The sequence below is a fragment of the Rattus norvegicus genome, chromosome 1, assembly GCF_036323735.1.
Source record: "Rattus norvegicus strain BN/NHsdMcwi chromosome 1, GRCr8, whole genome shotgun sequence".
Lineage (NCBI taxonomy): Eukaryota > Metazoa > Chordata > Mammalia > Rodentia > Muridae > Rattus > Rattus norvegicus.
The window spans coordinates 183,638,340-183,661,899 of NC_086019.1; the positions used below are offsets into that span (position 1 = coordinate 183,638,340).

General features: G+C 39.3%; 1 protein-coding gene across 35 annotated transcripts in view; it reads left to right on the forward strand.

Annotated features, from left to right (window-relative positions):
• The window catches only part of Rexo5 (RNA exonuclease 5), a 98,480-nt gene that overhangs the window by 38,386 nt on the left and 36,534 nt on the right, over positions 1–23,560 (forward strand). For 21 of the 35 annotated variants that reach the window (XR_010052978.1, XR_010052985.1, XR_010052980.1 and 18 more), the window contains 3 exons: positions 7,258–7,362; positions 8,236–8,292; positions 8,830–8,967. Coding sequence is in view for 24 of the 35 variants with exons in the window: in XM_063263680.1 (XP_063119750.1) it covers positions 7,258–7,362; positions 8,236–8,292; positions 8,830–8,967 (300 nt within the window). In the remaining 11 variants the exon portion in view is untranslated. Of the gene's footprint in view, positions 1–7,257; positions 7,363–8,235; positions 8,307–8,829; positions 8,968–23,560 lie in introns of those variants that run through there. The other 14 variants (XM_063263675.1, XM_063263687.1, XM_063263715.1 and 11 more) reach the window with 5 other exon arrangements.

Below are 23,560 nucleotides of genomic sequence, written 5' to 3' on the forward strand. Positions count from 1 at the left end.
AAGCCACCATTTTAGCCCCATAGTTGTTTTTGTTTAACTTAAAGTTCTTTTTGAGAATTTCATCTCTGAAAACTGTGTTTCTGTCTAGCCTTCAACCTATTCCAATTCCCTCATCAAATTAATAACCTCTTTATTTAATATTTTTATATATGTTTATACATATATACATATATTTAAGTGTGTGTGCATGCATGCACATGTGTACATGTGTGTATCTCTCCTACTTAGTGTTGCTGATATGTGTTTAGGGCTTGACTAGTTAGGATTGGATAACCTATCAGGGAGCTTATTCCTGGAAAAGACTGATTCTGCTTCTCCCAGGTTTCCCCCATCCAGATTGGCTTGTCAACTGGCGTAATCAATATGCACATACTATTTAGGCAACCTTATTGTGGAGAATTCACAGGTGTAGCTTTTGGATCATGTTTAGAAGACACTGTCTTACAGCAGGCATCCTAGTCTTTGGCTCTTGCAATTTCTCTGCAGTGTTCCCTGAGCCTTGGGTATAAGGCTATGACATAGATGTTTGAACTGGGACTGAGACCCCAGTCAGTTGTTCTCTGCATTCTGACCAGTTGTGAATTTCTGTAATAGCCTCCACCTATTACAGAAAGAAGCTTCATTGTGAGGGTGAGACCTGCACTTACCTGAGCTAACAGAGTAAGAATTCAGTATGCATTTAGAGGTTGTACTGGTTTAGGAAAGTAGAGTAGTGGGCTCTTCTCTTGGATTCATGACTTCACAGCCATGGACAATAGACTATGTTTGTAATGCCAAATGTGAATTCTCTCCTATTGAATAGACTTTAAGTCCAGTAAAACATCTTTAATCCCAAGATTAAAACACCACTATTAGACCAATAGGGATAGCTTACCATCTATAAGCCTAGAAACTATGATAGTAGTGAACCAAGAAAATGATAATTCTAAGTTGTGTACTTTAGTGGTTGTGTTTGGATTTATAGTATACTGACTTTGATAGTTATGTTTTGCAGTTTACCTTTACATAGTAGCACACCTTTTCATTCATGTATAAGAACCCTACACCACATACTTGTATTCCTTTCCTTCTGTCCTTATAGCTGTGGTTGTCCTCATAGCTTACTTCTGTATATATTATAGAACACACTCCATATTGTTAATACTTTTGCTTTGACTGTGGGTTATTTAAAAAATATTTGGGAGGCTGGAACACTGGTCAGTATATCAGCAGACTGCCTGCTTTTACAGAGGACCCTGGCTCAGCACCAATATGGCAGCTCACAACCACCTGTAACTCCAGTGCTAGGGGATCTAATGCCCTCTTCTGGCCTCTACCAGCACCAGGAACATATTGTAGTGCACATACCTATATGCAGACAAGTACTCATACACATAAAAACAAAATAAAAATAGATTTTAGTAAAAAAGATACAGTAGGTATACCTGTTTACCTTGTGATTATCACATCTAATGGTATTTATTTCTTCATATAAATTCAAATTTTAATTTGGACAGTACACAGTCTGTAGGGACTAAATTCTTAACAGCTTTTGTTTATTATGTAACAGCCATTTTTTTAAAAAAAACTTTGATGTTTGGAACATATTTTGGGTGACATTTGTTTTCTTTGTAGCACTTTAAAGAACTTCCTACATGTCTTTCAGCTTCCATCAGATTTCTTCCTTTAGTGTCTTAGTTTTCTTTCTGTTGTTATGATAAATAACCATGACCCAAAGCAACTTGAGGAGCAAAGGATTTATTTGACCTATGCCTCTGACAATATGCCAATGACAGTCTGTCATTGGGCAAATTAGGGAACTTGGAGGCAGGAACTAAGCATAGGGAGAGGCTATGGAGGAGCATTACTTACTGGTTTGTTCCTCATGGCTTCCTTCTTTATACAACCCAGGACCACTGCCCAAGAACGTCAGTGCTCGGGGGTTGGGAGCGGGGATAATTAGCTCTCCAATACCAATCACCAATCAAGAAAGTGCTCCAAAGATCTGCCCATGGGTCAATTTGACAGAGGCAATTCCTCAACTGTAAATGTAATTCTGGCATTTTTACCTACTTCGCCCTTGTTACCAAATAAATGACAAGGAGATCTTATATTTATTAACAAGTCGCAAGCATTAAAGCTGGGCAGATAACCAATCTATTTTAATCTGACCATGCTGGCCTGGACTACTTTTCAGCCTGTTCCCAGCCACATGCCCCATTACATGATTCCTTCCTGGGCTCTCTCTGTTCCATGTGTGTCCTAATGGCTGCTCCCTTGGCAACCTGCTCATGATGAATCTTCATGGTTTTTCTTCTTCCCTCTCTCTTCCTCCCTTCTCCCCCCTTGGGACCCTGTGGGATCAGAACTCCTTCCCAGCTAATGACTGATCAGCAATTAATCAATCAACCAGAGGTGATGGAAAACCTTTACATGTCATTGAGACAGGAGATGCTCCAATATTTGGGACTACAACCAGATCTTTGGCGCAGAAATCAGCGTCTGAAATACAGACTACACAAAACTATCCCCCAACACTCAACTGAGGCATCCTCTTTCTAGGTGACACTAGCTTGCATTAAGATGACAAAACAAAGCAAACAAAGAAAAACAATGTACTGAGTTTATCATATTTATAAAATTAGGAAAAAGTTACTATTCCAGTTTTATCTTTTATCACTCTCCTTTTGTTTGGGGACTCCCACTGTTATTGCATTAGAATGCTGAGAGTCCCACAGATCACTGCTATTCATTTTCTCCCAGGTTTTCCCCTATTTTATTATAGATAATTTTTCATTGTTAATGTCTTCGGGCTCCATCATATATTTAGTTATATGTAATGTGTTTGTAATCACATCCAGTAAACTTTGACTTCAAACATTATAATCAGCTCTCTTCTGTCTCCCATGCCTCTAATAATAAGACTCAGACTTTCTTCTCCTCTCTTCTGGAATATAGTTATGACAACTGTTTTAACATTTTTATGTACTTGATTATTTGTGTCATTTTACACTAGTTTTTTTTCTGTATATATATATTTATATTTATATAAAAAGACCAATAATAGCAGTGTTTACACTAGTTTTTAAGTTATTTCTTTGCTTGTGAATTGTGTTTTTATGCTTCTTCATGTTCCTGGTATCTCTTGTTTGTCTTCCATGCCAGACACAGTGAATTTTATTTATTGGTATTATATAGTTTTGTGTCCTTGTTAATATTTGTGAGCTTTGCTTTGAGTGTGGTAGTTTTATGGAAACAATGTTCCTTTAGGCTTTTGCATTTAATATTTTTAGGTAGAACCATGACAGTTTTCATCCAACTTCTGATATAAAATCAAAATTAGTACTTGATGGTACAAGGATCATCAGATTTCTTGTTCTAGTTTGGGGAATTCTAGACTGTTCTTTGTCTTATGTGGGTTTTTGGAAATGTTCCTGGCAGTCCTGTAGGACTTTTTTCTGAACCTTACATAGTTTACTTCCATAGGTACATGTAATCATGAGTAGTTGAGGGTCAGATCTCTGCAGGTCTCTGAAGCTCTGTGAGTAGCTCTTCACTCAATGACGCTCCAGCCAGCAGACGTGGCCCGGAGAGAGAACAGGATGCATTGGGGTTGTTTCCCACCTCTCGAGGATTATTATTCTTCCTTTTCTAATGTCCTAGGAATTACTCTTTTTCACCCCTCTTTTCTGATCACTTCCCCACTTGGCAAGGACTTTAAGGACTATGTATTTATATGGTTCCAGGTATGTGCATACATGTGTGTGTATACATTCCTGTTGAGGTCAGAGAACTTTGGGTATTGTTCTTTAAGTGCTTTCTACCTTTTAAGACAGTCTCTCATTACCTAAAAACCTTTACAGTTAGGCTAGACTAGTTGTCTGGCGAGTTTCCAAGGGTCTGCTTGTCTCTGTTTCCCATCTCACCACCACCAGGATTGCAAGTAGATGCCATTGCCACTAGTGTTTTATGTGGGTTTTTGATAGTGAACTTGGGTTTTGATACTTGTAATGAAAGTGATTTACCAGCCGAGATATCACCCAACCATCCTTATTCTTTAATAAACTTTAATTTTTAGGCCTACAAAGTACATTTTCCGTTTATCCTCTGCCTCTATACATGTACAACCTCCACCACAGTCCACCCCAGACTGTCGCCATCACTGAATCCACACCGCCATCCCAGTCACCCGGTAATCCATTGTTTATATCAGGGCTCGCTCTTGATGTTGTATGTACTGTAGACTTTGACCAATGTTTGATGACATCTATGTACCTATATAATATAGAGTAGATTCATTACACTATCCTAAAAATTTTATGATAAATGTGCTTTGCTAATTGATTCTTTCCCCCTAAAAACCACTAATATTTTCATTGTTGCCTTTTCCACAATGCCCCATAGTTGGAATCAATATAATTTATTAGGAAGCCTTTCAGACTTAGTAATGCTCATATTTTCTCTATGCCTTTTCAGTGCTTTTTAATGACTTTTGTTTTTAATGTCTGAAATACTATTGTTCATTCTGCAGTTTTCATATCCATGGAGTCAACCAACCACAAATTGGAAATAATAATTGTACATGTGCAGACATTTTTCATTCTTACTGTTCCTTACCAGTGCAGTAGCACAACTATTTATCTAGCATTTATATTCTCTTAAATAATATAATGTACAGATGGGGACTCAGAGTATATAATACAAATGTATACTGATCAAATGTAAATATATCATATTAAGTTGCATAAGTAATCTTAGAGATGACAACTCAAAAATTATACAAAACAGTTTATATTAGATCAAGTCCAGATGCTGTGCCATTTTCTATTGGAGTCCTAGAATGTGACGTGATGGTACAATCTCAACATTCAGAAGGCAGACACCTAGAAGGCAGAGGCAAGAGGTCAGGACATTCATAGACTACATTTTTCCAGACTCAGTTTATGAAATTACATTTTGTTTACTTAAGCTGTTTCCCTGTCTCTTTGTATGCTATGTGAATTTGTTATTAAGACAGACATTTGAAAAAAATAACCAGTTCTTGTCTGAGGAGATGACTTAACAGGTAAAGCACTTATCACACAAATTAAGTGCTGGCACACAGGTTTCCTTTTATTATAATTGTTGTTACCACGATAAAACACTGACCAAAACTCAGCTTGTGGGTTATAGTCTGTCATTGAGGGAAGTCAGGTCAGGAACTTAAAGTAGAAACCCTGGAGGAATGCTTCTTGGAGGTGCTCTCCAGCTTATGTTTAGCTATACATATGTTTAGCTATATATATGTTTAGCTTGGACTACTCGCCTAAGGAATGGTGTCACTCGCAGTATGCTGGGCCCTTCTACATAAATTAACAGAACAGTTCCCCAGACATGCCCACAGGACAATCTACTCTAGGCACTTCCTCAGTGGAGATGTTCCTTTCAGATGACTGTAGACTGTGTTAAGTTGAAAATTAAAGGTAACAGGAATGCCATGTAAAAAGCATCGAGGGCAACACAGAGAGACAGAGATAGATAAAAGTGCCTGGGGTGTGCTGGCTTGCCAGAGTAGCTGAGACTGAAACCCAGGTTCAGCACAATACCCTGCCTAAGAGTGACTGAGAGAGATAACCCTAATGTCAACCTCAGACCTCCACATCAGCATGCACACGTGTGCACATATAACTAACAAGTAAAAATATCTATGCGCACACATTCACTGCAGGCAGGCAGGCAACCATTTCTGGTTCTATGGTCTGCTTCATGCAGCATCTCCTACACTTCAGGACTTGTGTTTTCTAGAAATCTAACTGCATTTTTTAATTGTCAAATTTTCTTGGCGGTTTGATGCTGCCCATTTCTTATACCACATGGCATCTTCCTGTGGAACTACATCTCAAATATGATATAGTAATCATTTATTAATCATTTCTAAACAAGTCCTTTAGTTCTGTTAGTTCTCCAAATCCAGTAAGAAGAAACCAGTTTCTCAGGCAGCCCCTGGGTTCTCCAAAATATGGGGCACAGTGTCCGCTCTGTTTCCATTCTCAGAGAGAACCTGTGGAGTGGAAAGTTGCCTTCGCATTAAGCCCCTGTTGATTCAGAGAGATGGGGATGGTGGGAGGAGAGGTGTGAACATAAATACTGCAGTGTCACTTTCCATTCACTAGCATGTTAGCCCCAAGTGCTAAAGTCAGAGACGTACCCTACCACTCTGTTTTCAGTACTTGGGGTTCAGGGAGGCTTGTTTGTTTGAGACTCATTTTATGGTGTTGGGGAAAAGAGATGAATTTATAATCATTTTAGGAAAGGTTGGCATATGTCCTCTGTGCTGCATCCACAAAGGGCTGCACCCTTTTCTCTCTACACTCCACGCTGCTCTCTGGCTGCCAGACTTGTAGGCAGGGGTTATGAAATATCGACATTGTGACATTGTTTGCATTTTCTTGGGCCTTTTCTTTCTAGGGTGCTTTTGTTTGTACTTCACCGAATTCTTTCAGATCATTGATTTTCCTCCTCCCTACACACCCTGCAACCAGTGACTAAAGCATCCTTTCCTCTTTTCTGTATTCACTGACTTGCAGCAATATGTAATGACGGGCGCTCCTGTTGGAATTTATATTCTTACTTACAAGTAATCTGAAGGGTGTGTAGTAATCACTCCCAGGAATATTATGGGTTGTATATGTTGTGTATCATCTATGTGGTCTTTATGTGATAGTAGAGAATTGAACCCACCGTCTTGTGTATGGTCAGAGCTGGTCTACTAAGCTATGTCCTAAGGGCTTTTAGTTTTGATAGAGTCTCACTAAGTTGGCCAGTCCAGCTGTGAACTCAGTCTATAGTGTGGTCTTGACCTTGATACCCTCAGCCCCTGTGTAGTTGGGGTTATAAACCTGGACCTCCAGACCTGTTGCAGGCAAATCCTATATTCTTAGAAGGAGTGCATTGTTTCTGAGGTTCTATAATACCAAGTTGATCTGTGAGGTGGATATAACAAGTTCCCTTCCACTTCAGAAATTCATTCCATATGTTGTTCTTAGACAGAGATCATAGTGTAGTAAGATGGGAAGGACAGATACTATTCGGGGTCTTAGCCAAAAGGCCAAGAAGCAGTGATTTAAAGGCTTTTCTAAAAGACTGTGCTATTGCCATTTCTCTCTAGTCCTGGAGGCCAACTATGTGTTACTTTGGTGTGTAAGTAAAGGGAGATTTTATATTACTGTGGTTCTTGGAGGGAGTGGAGTGAGTACTGGGTTCCTAACTCATCTTGTCTGTGCTGTCTGTTCTCTTCAGGTGCTTGAGCAAGCCAGAGTGGAAGTCCCTTTGTTCCCCTTCAACATTGTGCAGTTCTCTTTTCGCCCCTTTCCACCCCTCTTCGCTGAAGAGATGAAAAACAATGTAAGTAGATGATTCTGCTGAAGTGTTTGAAAACTTACAGCCTCTCTTCGTTAAGAAAAGTAATGCACACTTGATTAAATTCACATTTTTCTCCAAATTATTTCAATAAACACCAATATTTGAAAAAACATGTTTTATAAAACAGGAATCAGACCGATTACCTTGTTTTGCAACTTAAGTTTATGTATGTGTTTAGTGTATGTGTGTATGTATGTGGTAGGTGCATGCATATGCCCATGCATACACAGGCAGAGACAAGGCCACAGACTATCATGAAATATCTTCTTTTATCTCTTCTAGCTTATTTTTTGAGACAGAGTCTCACTGAATCTAGAGCTCACTTTCTTGGTCCTCCTGTTTCAACCTGCCAGCACTAGGAGCAGAAGCATGTGCCATTTGCACTGGACTTTGATGTGGGTGCTGGGGATCTGAACTCCAGTGGCCAAGCAGGCACTTTATCCACTGAGCTGTTTTCCCAGCCCTTCTTACAACTTATATTTCATTTAATTTAAAATACATATTCTATGTTATAACTTAGTTTATTTTTCTTATTTTTAATGTATGTAAAGTATTCTACTGTGTGGTATGCCTATTATTGAGAGCATTTGCATTTTTAATGTTTTCTATTATAAATAATTTTTTCTATTATAAATTATTTTATATCTTTGAGCAAACTATTTTAAGATAAAGATTACTTGTTTTTTGAGGTAGGGTCTTTATGTAGTTCTAGCTGTCATGAATTAATATTCATTCTCTCTCTCTCTCTCTCCCTCCCTCCCTCCGTCCCTCTCTCTCTCTCTTGTTCTCTCCCTCCTTGCCTGCCCTGCCCTGCCCTGCCTGCTTCCTGCCACCCCTCCTCTCTCTGGAGACCAGGCTGGCCTCATACAGAGATCCTTCTACCTTTGCCTTCCATCTATGCCTACATCTGTGGTAACTTTTTAAAGGTTTATTGATTTTTTTTTAAAGATTTATTCATTTATTATATACAAGCACACTGTAGCTGTCCTCAGACACACCAGAAGAGGGCATCGGATCTCTTTACAGATGGTTGTGAGCCACCATGTGGTTGCTGGGAATTGAACTTATGACCTCTGGAAGAGCAGTCAGATGCTCTTAACCGCTGAGCCATCTCTCCAGCCCCAGGTTTATTGATTTTATTTTTTATGTGTGAATGTTTTCTCTGCAAGTCTGTCTGTGTTCCACATTTGTGCTTGGTGCTCTTGGAGGTCAGAAGATGGCAACAGGTTCCCTGGAACTTGAGTTATAAATGGTTGTAAACCACCATGTGAGTGCTGGGTACCAAACCAAGCTCTTCTGCAAGAGCAACAAGTGCTCTTAATCCCTAAGCCATATTTCCAGACCTTTAATAACTCTGAACTTTAGACATTTGAGAAAGTAACACAGGCTTGCCTTATGGTTTCAGTTCCCTTTCACATCTACCTCTTTGTTCTGTTATTTGTCCTACAGATGAAGACCAGGTGGACAGAGATGTCAACTATCTATGCTGGGCCATTTAGCAAAGATTGTAACGTCGGGTCCCTGAAGAAGGTGTTTAGTAGCTTGGGCCCAGTACAGTCTATAACTCTTGTTCTTGAAACTTATAGGGTAAGATGAGAAAATTAAGGTTTTTGACTTAGAAAAATCAGGTGATAGTGAGGTCTGTGTAGCTAATAGTGCAATGAGCTTGAGTGTCCCCAGTTCTGTGTGATCCACAAATAATCAGATTTTCCAGAGCTTATGTTTTTGTATATTTATAATTTTATATTTTGTTTTCCTTAAAGAGAAATCTGCCATGTAGGCCAGACAAAAATATGTCTACTGAAGCCAGGCAGGCGTGGTAACACATGCCTTCAATCTCAGAACTCCAGAAAGCAAAACGACAAAATCCCTGTCATTTGAATGTAGCCTTCATACCTTCTAACTGTGACCTCACTACTACATTCCTGACCACTTTTTACTTTAGACAGAGGAGCTCATTGCATATAGCTTTTGTTGGTCTAAGATATGCAGTCCTCCTGATACTGCCTTCTGAATAGCTGGGATTAGAGGTGTTTGCCACCACACACTGTACCTAGCTTCAACATTTTCTTCCTTCCTTCCTTCCTTCCTTCCTTCCTTCCTTCCTTCCTTTCTTCCTTTCTTTCTCCCTCCCTCCTTCCCTCTCTCTCTTTCTTTCTTCCTTTTTTTTAAAGAAAAAATTATTTAGTATAGTGTAAGGGTACTGTAGCCTGCTTTTCTTATTTTAATTCCCCTGTCTATTGGAGTAAATTTTATATATTGAATTTTTTTTATTAATTTACTTACTTTATATCCTGATCACAGCTTCCTTCTCCCTCCTCTCCTCCTAGTTTCTCCATCTCCCCTTCCCTCCCCCATGCCCTCTTCCTTTTTTCCTCAGAGAAGAGGTAGCCTCCCGTGGATATCAGTCCCCCTAGGCATATCAAGTTGTACATCTTCATCCACTGAGGCTAGACAAGGTAGCCCAGTTAGGAGAAAGGGATCCAAAGGCTGCCAATGGAGTCAGAGACAGGCCCTGCTCCTGCTCTTAGGGGTTCCACATGAAGACCAACCTGCACAAATGTACATGTGTGTAAGGAACTAGGTCTATCCCATGCATATTCTCTGGTGGTTCAGTCTCAGTGAGGCCCTATGGGCCCAGGTTAGCTGACTCTGTAGGTTTTCTTTTGGTTTCTTGACCTCTCTGGTGCCTTTAATCCTTCCTACCTCCAAATCCTTCCAAAGACTCCTAATGCTTGGCTGTAGCTCTCTGCGTCTGTGTCTATCAACTGCTGAGTGAAGCCTCTCAGATGACAATCACACTAGATTCCTCTCTGCAAGTATAGCAGAATATCATTAACAGTGTCAGGGGTTGACTCTCCCATGGCATGGGTCTCAAGTTGGGCCAGTCGTGGTTGGCCATTCCCTCAATCTCTGCTCCCTGAACATACTGTAGGCAGGAAAATTTACAGGTTGAAGGCTTTAAGGATGGGTTAGTGTTCCCAACCCTCCGTTGGAAGTCTTGGAGATGGCCTGTTGAGTCTCCATATTCCCATTGCTAGGAGTCTTAGCTAGGGTCACCCTCATAGATTCCTGAGAATTTCCATTGTCCTAGCTTTCTAGCTCTTTTCAGTGGTGCCAGTGCTCTCCCCCTCTGTCTTCTCCACACTTGATTCCTCCTGTTATCCTCTCCCCCTTCTCATACCATTTTCTCCTTCAGTTGACTCCCAGTGTCTATTTTATTTCTCCTTCTCAGTGAGATTCAAGCATCCTCCCTTGGGCCTTCCTTGTTACTTAGCTTCTTTGGGTCTGTGGTTTGTGGCATGGATTATAACTGAGTACTTATGAGTACATTCCTTGTTTGTCTTTCTGGGTCTGAGTTACCTCACTCAGGAGGATCTCTTCTAGTTCTAGCTATTTCCCTGCAAATTTCATGATTTCGTTGTTTTTGATAGATAGGTAATATTCCATTGTGTAAATGCATCACATTTTCTTTACTCTTTCTTCAGTTGAGGGACATCTACATTGTTTCTAGTTTCTGGCTATTATGATTAAAGCTGCTATGAACACAGCTGAATAAGTATCTTTGTGCTGTGGTGGAGCATATTTTGAGTGTATCCCCAGGAGTAATGTACCTGGGTCTTGAGGTTAAAACTGTTTCCACCATAAAAACTGAAACCACCATACTGATTCCAGAGTGGTTGCACGCCCACCAGCAGTGAAGGAGTGTTCCTCTTGCTCCACTTCTTCACCAGCATGAGCTGTCACCTGAGGGTTTGATCTGAGCCATTTTGACAAGTGTTAAGATGAAATCTCAGAGTCCTTTTGATTTTCACTTCCCTGATATTAAAATTTCTTTAAGTGCCATTCTTCCTAGCCATTAGAGTCCTCTGTAGAGAATTCTCTGTTAAGCTCTGTACCCCATTTTTTAACTGTGTTATTTGGTTTGTTGATATCTAATTCCTTGAATTCTTTATATATTTTTGATATCAGCCTCTATCAGATGTAGGGTCGGTGAAGATCTTTTCCCATTCTATGGGCTGCTGTTTTGTCCTATGTCAGTATCCTTTGCCTTACAGAAGCTTTTCAGTTTCATGAGGTTCCATTTATTAATTGTTAATCTTAGTGCCTGGGCTGTTGTTCTTCTGTTCAGGAAAATTTCCCTTTTGCCAATGGGTTTGAGGCTATTCCCCACTTTCTCTTCTATCAGATTTAGTATATCTGGTTTTATCTTAAAGTCTTTGATCCACTTGGACTGGAATTTTGTGCAGGGTGATAGATTTGGATATATTCGCATTCTTCTACTTGTAGACATCCAGTTAGACCAATATTTGTTAAAGATGCTTTCTTTTTTTTTTCTATTGTCTTGACTTCTTTGTCAAAAATCAAGTGTCTATAGGTGTATGGGTTTATTTCCGGGTCTTTGATTTGATTCCATATATCAACCTGTCTGTTTTTAATGCAGTCTTTATTACTATTACTCCATAGTACAACTTGAGATTAGAGCTAGTGATACCTCCGGAGTTCTTTCATTGTATAGGATTGTTTTTACCTATCCTGTAGTTTTGCTGTTGTTTGTTTGTTTAGTTGTCTGTTTTTCCATATGAAATTGAGTACTGTTCTTTCAAGGTCTATGCAGAATTATGTTGGAATTTTGATGGGAATTGTGTTGCATCTGTATATTGCTTTTGGTAGGATGGTCATTTCTACTGTTAATCCTACCCACCCATGAGCATGAAAGATCTTTCTTCTTCTTTTTTTTTTTTCTTTTGGTTCTTTTTTTTCGGAGCTGGGGACCGAACCCAGGGCCTTGTGCTTCCTAGGCAAGCGCTCTACCACTGAGCTAAATCCCCAACCCCATGAAAGATCTTTCTATCTTCTGGTATCTTCTTCAGTTTCTTTCTTCAGAGACTTGAGGTTCTTGGCATACATGCCTTTCACTTGCTTTGTTAGAGTTACACAGTGATATATTATTTGTTGCTATTGTGAAGGGTGTTGTTTTCCTAATTTCGTTCTCATCCTGGTCATCTTTTGTATAAAGAAGGGCTACTGATTTTTTTTTTTAGTTAAATTTTGTATCCAGCCACTTTGCTGTATCAGCTGTAGGGTTCTTTGGTAGACTTTTTGGGATCACTTATATATACTATCATGTCATCTGTGAATAGCAATACTTTGACTTTTTTCCTTTCCAGTTTGTATCCTCTTATTGCTCTAGCTAAAATGTCAAGTTTTATTGAATAGACAGAGTGGACAACCTTGTCTTATTCCTTATTTTAGTAGAATTGCTTTAAGTTTCTCTCCATTTAATTTGATGTTGACTAACAGCTTGTTATATATCGCCTTTATAATGTTTAGGTATGCACCTTGTATCCCTTCTCTCTCCCAAACTTTTATCATGGAGTAGTGTTAGATTTTGTCAAAGGCTTTTTCAGCATCTAATGAAATGATCATGTGGATTTATTTCCTCTTTATTCATATGGTAGATTACATTGATAGATTTTCATATGTTGAACCACCCTTGTATTCCTGAAGTGAAACCTTGCTCATGTTGGATGTTTTTGATGTGTTCTTGGATTCAGTTTGCAAGTATATTACTATTTTTGCATCAATGAAGTTCTCTTTGTTGAGTCTTTTTTTTCAAAACCTATTTTTAATGATGGTTCTGAAATGCTTTAACCTTCCTTGTAACCCACCACCCATCAGAGGCAGTGAAAAAGAAAGTATACAGAGTAAGTGGACCTGTCCAGAAAAGTTCTTTGGAGCAGCTCCATCTGTGTTGTCTGGAAATCAGCAGTTCAGGTCACAGGTCAGTAGCAGCAGCTCAGTTCACTCACAAGCACTTCACAGGTACACCAGCAGTCCAGTTCGGTAGAGTTGGGTTAGCAACAGTGATGACATGACATAATAGACAGCCAGGCCTCAGCCCTGACAAGTCAGCAGGAGGGACCAGGAGGGACACCAGAAGTTCTCAGTGGAGCCTCTCTCAAGGAAGTAAAGGTCAGCACAGACCTCAGACCCACAAGTGTTACACAGTTAGCTGTACCAGCAAGCCAAGCCCTATCTCTGTCACTCTACGTAGTCCTGTTTATATCCTCCAAACACCACGTGTCCTCCACATGCCTTGCCTCAGCATGTGCATCCAATCACCCAGAGTCTTGACAAATGCACCTCAACTATGCAATATAAGGTAGACCAATGTGTTCATGTTTTTAGGAAACAATTCTTTATCATGTGTCCTTCCACATGTTTGCTTTAGATGAACATCCTCTCTCTTGTCTCTGCTTCAGTGAAACGTTTCTTCATGAGTCTGCCTTACCTCTTCACCAGTGTCTACTTCAGCTAACTCTTCCTTCACATTTTTTTCACTTTATTCCTTTCCAGAATTAAATTTCACTCAGGATGTTTTTAGGATATTTGTATACATTCACATGAAATTCTATCTTAATAAGAACCATTTTTCAATGAGCAAGAATCTACCACCATGTTCATATGAATATGTTTCTCATCCCTCCTCTTTTTTTTCTCTCTTTTTTAAAATTGGGTATTTATTTACATTTCAAATGTTATTCCCTTTCCTGGTTTCCTGTCCATAGCCCCCTATTCCCCCTCCCCCTCTCCCATAAGGGTGTCCCTTCCACATCCACTCCTCTTTACCACCTCCCCACTCCGACATTCCCCTGCACTACGGGTCCAACCTTGTCAGGACAAAGGGCTTCCCTTTCCACTGGTGCCCAGGTGGAGCCCTGGTTAGCATTGTTGTTCTTATGGGGTTGCAAGCCCCTTCAGTTCTTTGAATCCTTTCTCTAATTCCTCCAACAGGGGTCCTGTTCTCAATTCAATGGCTTGCTGCTAGCATTCACCTCTGTATTGGATATGCTCAGGTTGTGTCTCTCAGGAGAGATCTATATCCGGTTCCTGTCAGCACGCACTTCTTAGCTTCATCAATCTTATCTAGTTTTGGTGGCTGTATATGTATGGCCCACATGTGGGGCAGGCTCTCAATAGCTGTCCTTTCAGTTTCTGCTCTAAACTTTGCCTCCATATCCCCTCCTATGAATATTTTTGTTTCCCCTTTTAAGGAGTGAAGCATCTGCATTTTGGTCATCCTTCTTGAGCTTCATGTGGTCTGTGGATTGCATCTTGGGTAATTGGAGCTTTTGGGCTAATATCCACTTATCAGTGAGTGCATACCATGTGTGTTTTTCTGTGATTGGGTTGAGTCTTTATGTGACAGTGGCTTCATAGAATTAGTTTGGCAGTATTCCTTTTGTTTCTATTTTGTGGATTAGTTTGAAAAGTATTGATATTTGCTCCCCTTTGAAAGTCTGGTAGAATTCTACATTAAAGCATCTGGTCCTGGGCTTACTTTTTGTGGGGGAGAGGGAGGAAGACTTATAATGACTACTTCTATTTTCTTAAAGGTTATAGGTCTATTTAAATTGTTTACCTGATCTTGATTTTACTTGGTGAAATTTAGATTTTTCTAATTTTATGGGATTCAGATTTTTAAAGTAAGACCTAATGAATCTTTGGATTTCCTCAGTGTCTGTTGTTATTTCTCCCTTTTATTTATTTATTTTTATATTTCTCCCTTTTCATTCCTGATTTTGTTAATTTTGATATTTTCTCTCTGTCTTTTAGTTTGGTAAGGGATTTGTCTATCTTGTTGGTTTTCTCAAAGAACCAACTTGGTTTCATTGATTCTTTGTATTGTTCTCTTTGTTTCTAATTTATTGATTTCAGCTCTGAGTTTGATTATTTCCTGCCATCTACTCCTCTTGGGTGTGTTTGCTATTTTTTGTTCTAGAACTTTCAGATGTGCTGTTAGTTACTAGTATGAAATTTCTCCAATTTTTTTATGAAAGCACTTAGTGCAGTGAACTTTCTTCATAGCACTGCTTTCATTGAATCCTGTTGAGTTTTGGTATATTGTGCATTCGTTTTCATTGAATCCTAGAAAGTCTTTAATTTCTTTATTTCTTCCCTGACCCAGTAGTCATTGAATAGAAAGTTATTCAGTTTCCATGAGTTTGTAAGCTTTCTGTTGTTGTTCAGGTCCAACTTTAATCCATGGTGATGAGAAAAAATACAAGGGATATTTCAATTTTCTTGTATCTTTTGAGATTTGCTTTGTGATTGAGTATTTGGTCAGTTTTGGAGAAGGTTCTGAGGTACTGAGAGGAGGGTATATTCTTTTGTGTTTGAGTGAAATGGTCTGTAGATATGTTAGGTCCATTTGACTCATAACTTCTGTTCGTTCATTATTTCTCTGTTTAGTTTATGTCACCTCTCCATTGGTGATAGTAGGGTGTTGAAGTCTTCCACTATTATTTTTGGGGTTTGGTGTGTGATTTAAGCTTTAGTAATGTTTATGTAGTACATTTATGTAGTACATTTAGTACAAATATAGGTGCCCTTGCATTTGGGGCATAGATATTCAGAATTGAGATGTCATCTTAGGAGGCTTTCTTAGGTATCTTTTCCCATCTCTTTTGCTTAATTTTGGTTAAAAGTCTATTTTACTAGATATTAGAATGGATACTCCAGTTTGCTTCTTGGTTCTGTTTGCTTGGAAAATCTTTTTCCAGCCCTTTTCTTTGAGGTAATGTCTATCTTTGTTGGTAAAGTATATTGCTTGAATGCAGCAGAATGATGGATTTTGTTTATTCCACCTCTCTGTTTGCTTATGTCTTTTTTATTTGAGGAATTGAGTCCATTGATGTTAATGATGAATGATCATTAATTACTGTTATTTTGATGTAGGTGATAGTAGCAAGTTCATGTGTGCCTGTGTGTACATGTATGTGTGTGCATGCATGCATGCATGTGTTTCCCTTCTTTTGGTTTTCTGGTGTGGAATTATTTCTGTGTTTTTGTGGGTGTACTTAACCTCACTGGGTTAGAATTTTCCATGTATCTTCTAAATGGCTTGATTTGTGGCTAGATATGGTTTAAATTTGGTTTTGTCATGGAATATCTTGTTTCCATCTATGGTGATTGAAAGTTTTGCTAATTATAGTATATAGTAGTCTGGGCTGGCATCTGTGCTCTCTTAGAGACTGTAAGACATCTGCCCAGACCCTTCTGGCTTTTAGAGTCTCTGTTGAGAAGTTGGGTGTAATTCTGATAGGTCTGCCTTCATATGTTACTTGGATTTTTCCCCCTGCAGCTTTTAATAGTCTTTTTTTGTTCTATATATTTAGTGTTTTGGTTATGGTTATTATGTGGCAGAAGAGTTTTCTTTTCTGGTCCAATCTATTAGGTGTTCTGTAAGTGTATAGGCATATCTTTCTTTAGGTTGGGAAATTTTCTTCTATGATGTTGTTGAGAATATTTTCTGGACCTTGTAGCTAGGAATCTTCTCCTTCTGTTTCTATTAATCTTAGGTTTGTTATTTTCATAGTGTCCCCAATTTCCTGGATGTTTTCTATCAGGAACTTTTATATTTAGCATTTTCTTTGACTGATGTATCAGTTTCTTCAATGGTATCTTTTCTGCCAGAGATTCTCTCTTCCATCTCTTATATTCTGTTGGTGATGCTTGCTTCTATAGTTGCTCTTCTCTTCCCTAGGATTTTAATCTTCAGGATTCTCTGGGTTTGTGTTTCCTTTATTGCTTCTATTTCCAATTTCAGGTCTTGAACAGTTTTATTCATTTCTTTCACCTGTTTGTATTTTCCTGGGTTCCTTTAAGGGTTTATTCATTTCTTTAAAGGCCTCTGTCATCTTTTTAAGGTTGGGCTTTTAGGTCATTTTCTTGTTCTTCTGCCATGTTATGCTATCCAGGGCTTGCATCGCTGTGCTCTGGTGGTACCATAGTGTCCTGGATCTTGCTGATGGTGCTCTTATCCTGACTGTTTTAGCCATCTGCTTGTCTCTGATGCTAGCAGTCCTCCAGGAATACAGGTAGAGTTGTGGGCCAGAAAATGAAGTGCAGGGGGCAAAATGCAGGTTGCCACTGTTGGGTGTACCCTAAGGGAACAATGGCAGGCAAGGAGCCCGGGGCAGAGTCCTACCTGATTGTCCAAGGTGCTGGCAGGCCTACTGGAATTCCAACATATGGAGCTCACAGGACAGGCTACATCTCTCCACTGCTGGGATCCAGCAGGCAGAGGATTTGGGAGGGGGGGCGGGGGACATCTCACCTGGTTGTCCTTAGTGCCTGCAGGCCTCTAAGAATGCATAGGTGTATGGGTGTATGGGGGTGTATGGGGGTGAGGGACAGACAGATGTACAGATGACCAGGATTTTTTTTTCTTTTTTTTCGGAGCTGGGGATCGAACCCAGGGCCTTGCGCTTGCTAGGCAAGTGCTCTACTGCTGAGCTAAATCCCCAACCCCACCAGGATTTCTATTAACATAAATATTCTGAAGGATTTTAATTAACTAAAAAATCTACTTCAATAAAAAGAAAAAATTAATTGTTTAAATAGTTATATCATCTTAAAATTTATGTAGTTCAAAAGACTTAGTAAAACCCCATCTTTTTGGTCATAAATAGATGAATGACTGAAGTTGACATCTGAAATAATAACATAAGTATAAAAGACGACATGACAAGAATTAAAACTAGAAACAGCATAACAGTATGTATAGAAGCTTGGTATGATGGCACATGGAGGCAGAGGCAAGACAGTTCCTGCATAGTCAAGGCTTGCCTGATCTAGTTCTAGGTCAGCCAGGTCTACATTGTGAGACTCTTTCTACAAGAGAAAGCGATATATATAGAAAAGTATGGCATTAAAGACGGAGGCTCCCAGGGGGAGGACTCTATCAGCTAAGTAAAGGAGTAGGAAAAAATGTCACTACATTTCTCTTTGTACCTCTAGAATGTGGAACTGAGGCATTTTATAACCTGGTATAATAATAACTATGAAAGTGAAAGAAAAACATAAGAACTTCCAAAGTTAACTTTTTTGTTCTTATAGCTAAAAATACAGATATTATCTCTGCATTATCTCTGAGAGTAGACTTAGAATTGGGAATTTTGTGGCAAGACTGTAATCACTTATTTTTTCCTGCTGTAGCTTTGTTGTTGCTGTTTGTTTTGTGTTATACACATAAGATGGAGTTCCCATTTGTGGCCCTGTAAGTTAACATCAGTCACTGATACTCTACAACCCTCAGGACTGTCCTTCTCTGAAACTTTTCATCAGTCCAAACTGAAGCTCCCTACAATCTTTGAGTATCAATCTCTTATTAGATATGTGGCTTGTAGATATTTTTCCTATTTTGTGATCTCCCTTTTACAATTCAGTAGTCTTTTTTTTTTTTTTTTATTAACTTGAGTATTTCTTATATACATTTCGAGTGTTATTCCCTTTCCCAGTTTCTGGGCAAACATGCCCCTCCCCCCTCCCCTTTCTTATCGGTGTTCCCCTCCCCACCCTCCCCCCATTGTCCCCCTCCCCCCAACAGTCTAGTTCACTGGGGGTTCAGTATTAGCAGGACCCAGGGCTTCCCCTTCCACTGGTGCTCTTACTAGGATATTCATTGCTACCTATGAGGTCAGAGTCCAGGGTCAGTCCATGTATAGTCTTTAGGTAGTGGCTTAGTCCCTGGAAGCTCTGGTTGCTTGGCATTATTGTACATATGGGGTCTCGAGCCCCTTCAAGCTCTTCCAGTTCTTTCTCTGATTCCTTCAACGGGGGTCCTATTCTCAGTTCAGTGGTTTGCTGCTGGCATTCGCCTCTGTATTTGCTGTATTCTGGCTGTGTCTCTCAGGAGCGATCTACATCCGGCTCCTGTCGGTCTGCACTTCTTTGCTTCATCCATCTTGTCTAATTGGATGGCTGTATATGCATGGGCCACATGTGGGGCAGACTCTGAATGGGTGTTCCTTCAGTCTCTGTTTTAATCTTTGCCTCTCTCTTCCCTGCCAAGGGTATTCTTGTTCCCCTTTTAAAGAAGGAGTGAACCATTCACATTTTGATCATCTGTCTTGAGTTTCATTTGTTCTAGGCATTTAGGGTAATTCAAGCATTTGGGCTAATAGCCACTTATCAGTGAGTGCATACCATGTATGTCTTTCTGTGTTTGGGTTAGCTCACTCAGGATGATATTTTCCAGTTCCAGCCATTTGCCTACGAATTTCATAAAGTCGTTGTTTTTGATAGCTGAGTAATATTCCATTGTGTAGATGTACCACATTTTCTGTATCCATTCCTCTGTTGAAGGGCATCTGGGTTCTTTCCAGCTTCTGGCTATTATAAATAAGGCTGCAATGAACATAGTGGAGCACGTGTCTTTTTTATATGTTAGGGCATCTTTTGGGTATATGCCCAAGAGAGGTATAGCTGGATCCTCAGGCAGTTCAATGTCCAATTTTCTGAGGATCCTCCAGACTGATTTCCAGAATGGTTGTACCAGTTAGCAATCCCACCAACAATAGAGGAGTGTTCCTCTTTCTCCACATCCTCGCCAGCATCTGTTGTCCCCTGAGTTTTTGATCTTAGCCATTCTCACTGGTGTGAGGTGAAATCTCAGGGTTGTTTTGATTTGCATTTCCCTTATGACTAAAGATGTTGAACATTTCTTTACGTGTTTCTCAGCCATTCGGCATTCCTCAGCTGTGAATTCTTTGTTTAGCTCTGAGCCCCATTTTTTAATAGGGTTATTTGTTTCCCTGTGGTCTAACTTCTTGAGTTCTTTGTATATTTTGGATATAAGGCCTCTATCTGTTGTAGGATTGGTAAAGATCTTTTCCCAATCTGTTGGTTGCCGTTTTGTCCTAACCACAGTGTCCTTTGCCTTACAGAAGCTTTGCAGTTTTATGAGATCCCATTTGTCAATTCTTGATCTTAGAGCGTAAGCCATTGGTGTTTTGTTCAGGAAATTTTTTCCAGTGCCCATGTGTTCCAGATGCTTCCCTAGTTTTTCTTCTATTAGTTTGAGTGTGTCTGCTTTGATGTGGAGGTCCTTGATCCACTTGGACTTAAGCTTTGTACAGGCTGATAAGCATGGATCGATCTGCATTCTTCTACATGTTGCCCTCCAGTTGAACCAGCACCATTTGCTGAAAATGCTATCTTTTTTCCATTGGATGGTTTTGGCTCCTTTGTCAAAAATCAAGTGACCATATGTGTGTGGGTTCATTTCTGGGTCTTCAATTCTATTCCATTGGTCTATCTGTCTGTCTCTGTACCAATACCATGCAGTTTTTATCACTATTGCTCTGTAATACTGCTTGAGTTCAGGGATAGTGATTCCCCCTGAAGTCCTTTCATTGTTGAGGATAGCTTTAGCTATCCTGGGTTTTTTGTTATTCCAGATGAATTTGCAAATTGTTCTGTCTAACTCTTTGAAGAATTGGATTGGTATTTTGATGGGGATTGCATTGAATCTGTAGATTGCTTTTGGTAAAATGGCCATTTTTACTATATTAATCCTGCCAATCCATGAGCATGGGAGATCTTTCCATCTTCTGAGGTCTTCTTCAATTTCCTTCTTCAGTGTCTTGAAGTTCTTATTGTACAGATCTTTTACTTGCTTTGTTAAAGTCACTCCGAGGTACTTTATATTATTTGGGTCTATTATGAAGGGTGTCGTTTCCCTAATTTCTTTCTCGGCTTGTTTCTCTTTTGTATAGAGGAAGGCAACTGATTTATTTGAGTTAATTTTATACCCAGCCACTTTGCTGAAGTTGTTTATCAGCTTTAGTAGTTCTCTGGTGGAACTTTTGGGATCACTTAAATATACTATCATATCATCTGCAAATAGTGATATTTTGACTTCTTCTTTTCCGATCTGTATCCCCTTGACATCCTTTTGTTGTCTGATTGCTCTGGCTAGAACTTCAAGAACTATATTGAATAAGTAGGGAGAGAGTGGGCAGCCTTGTCTAGTCCCTGATTTTAGTGGGATTGCTTCAAGTTTCTCTCCATTTAGTTTAATGTTAGCAACTGGTTTGCTGTATATGGCTTTTACCATGTTCAGGTATGGGCCTTGAATTCCTATTCTTTCCAGGACTTTTATCATGAAGGGGTGTTGAATTTTGTCAAATGCTTTCTCAGCATCTAATGAAATGATCATGTGGTTTTGTTCTTTCAGTTTGTTTATATAATGGATCACGTTGATGGTTTTCTGTATATTAAACCATCCCTGCATGCCTGGGATGAAGCCTACTTGATCATGGTGGATGATTGTTTTGATGTGCTCTTGGATTTGGTTTGCCAGAATTTTGTTGAGTATTTTTGCGTCGATATTCATAAGGGAAATTGGTCTGAAGTTCTCTTTCTTTGTTGTGTCTTTGTGTGGTTTAGGTATAAGAGTAATTGTGGCTTCGTAGAAGGTATTCGGTAGTGCTCCATCTGTTTCAATTTTGTGGAATAGTTTGGATAATATTGGTATGAGGTCTTCTATGAAGGTTTGATAGAATTCTGCACTAAACCCGTCTGGACCTGGGCTCTTTTTGGTTGGGAGACCTTTAATGACTGCTTCTATTTCCTTAGGAGTTATGGGGTTGTTTAACTGGTTTATCTGTTCCTGATTTAAGTTCGGTACCTGGTATCTGTCTAGGAAATTGTCCATTTCGTGAAGATTTTCAAGTTTTGTTGAATATAGGTTTTTGTAGTAAGATCTGATGATTTTTTGAATTTCCTCTGAATCTGTTGTTATGTCTCGCTTTTCATTTCTGATTTTGTTAATTTGGACGCACTCTCTGTGTCCTCTCGTTAGTCTGGCTAAGGGTTTATCTATCTTGTTGATTTTCTCAAAGAACCAACTTTTGGTTCTGTTGATTCTTTCTATGGTCCTTTTTGTTTCTACTTGGTTGATTTCAGCTCTGAGTTTGATTATTTCCTGCCTTCTACTCCTCCTGGGTGTATTTGCTTCTTTTTGTTCTAGATCTTTTAGGTGTGCTGTCAAGCTGCTGACATATGCTCTTTCCTGTTTCTTTCTGCAGGCACTCAGCGCTATGAGTTTTCCTCTTAGCACAGCTTTCATTGTGTCCCATAAGTTTGGGTATGTTGTACCTTCATTTTCATTAAATTCTAAAAAGTTTTTAATTTCTTTCTTTATTTCTTCCTTGACCAGGTTATCATTGAGTAGAGCATTGTTCAATTTCCAAGTATATGTGGACATTCTTCCTTGATTGTTATTGAAGACCAGTTTTAGGCCGTGGTGGTCCGATAGCACGCATGGGATTATTTCTATCTTTCTGTACCTGTTGAGGCCCGTTTTTTGACCAATTATATGGTCAATTTTGGAGAAAGTACCATGAGGAGCTGAGAAGAAGGTGTATCCTTTTGCTTTAGGATAGAATGTTCTATAAATATCCGTTAGGTCCATTTGGCTCATGACTTCTCTTAGTCTGTCTACATCTCTGTTTAATTTCTGTTTCCATGATCTGTCCATTGATGAGAGTGGGGTGTTGAAATCTCCCACTATTATTGTGTGAGGTCCAATGTGTGTTTTGAGCTTTAGTAAGGTTTCTTTTACATATGTAGGTGCCCTTGTATTTGGGGCATAGATATTTAGGATTGAGAGTTCATCTTGGTGGATTTTTCCTTTGATGAATATGAAGTGTCCTTCCTTATCTTTTTTGATGACTTTTAGTTGAAAATTGATTTTATTTGATATTAGAATGGCTACTCCAGCTTGCTTCTTCTGACCATTTGCTTGGAAAGTTGTTTTCCAGCCTTTCACTCTGAGGTAGTGTCTGTCTTTGTCTCTGAGGTGTGTTTCCTGTAGGCAGCAGAATGCAGGGTCCTCATTGCGTATCCAGTTTGTTAATCTATTTCTTTTTATTGGGGAGTTGAGGCCATTGATGTTGAGAGATATTAAGGAATAGTGGTTATTGCTTCCCGTTATATTCATATTTGGATGTGAGGTTATGTTTGTGTGCTTTCATTCTCTTTGTTTTGTTGCCAAGACGATTAGTTTCTTGCTTCTTCTAGGGTATAGCTTGCCTCCTTATGTTGGGCTTTACCATTTATTATCCTTTGTAGTGCTGGATTTGTAGAAAGATATTGTGTAAATTTGGTTTTGTCATGGAATATCTTGGTTTCTCCATCTATGTTAATTGAGAGTTTTGCAGGATACAGTAACCTGGGCTGGCATTTGTGTTCTCTTAGGGTCTGTATGACATCAGTCCAGGATCTTCTGGCCTTCATAGTTTCTGGCGAGAAGTCTGGTGTGATTCTGATAGGTCTGCCTTTATATGTTACTTGACCTTTTTCCCTTACTGCTTTTAATATTCTTTCT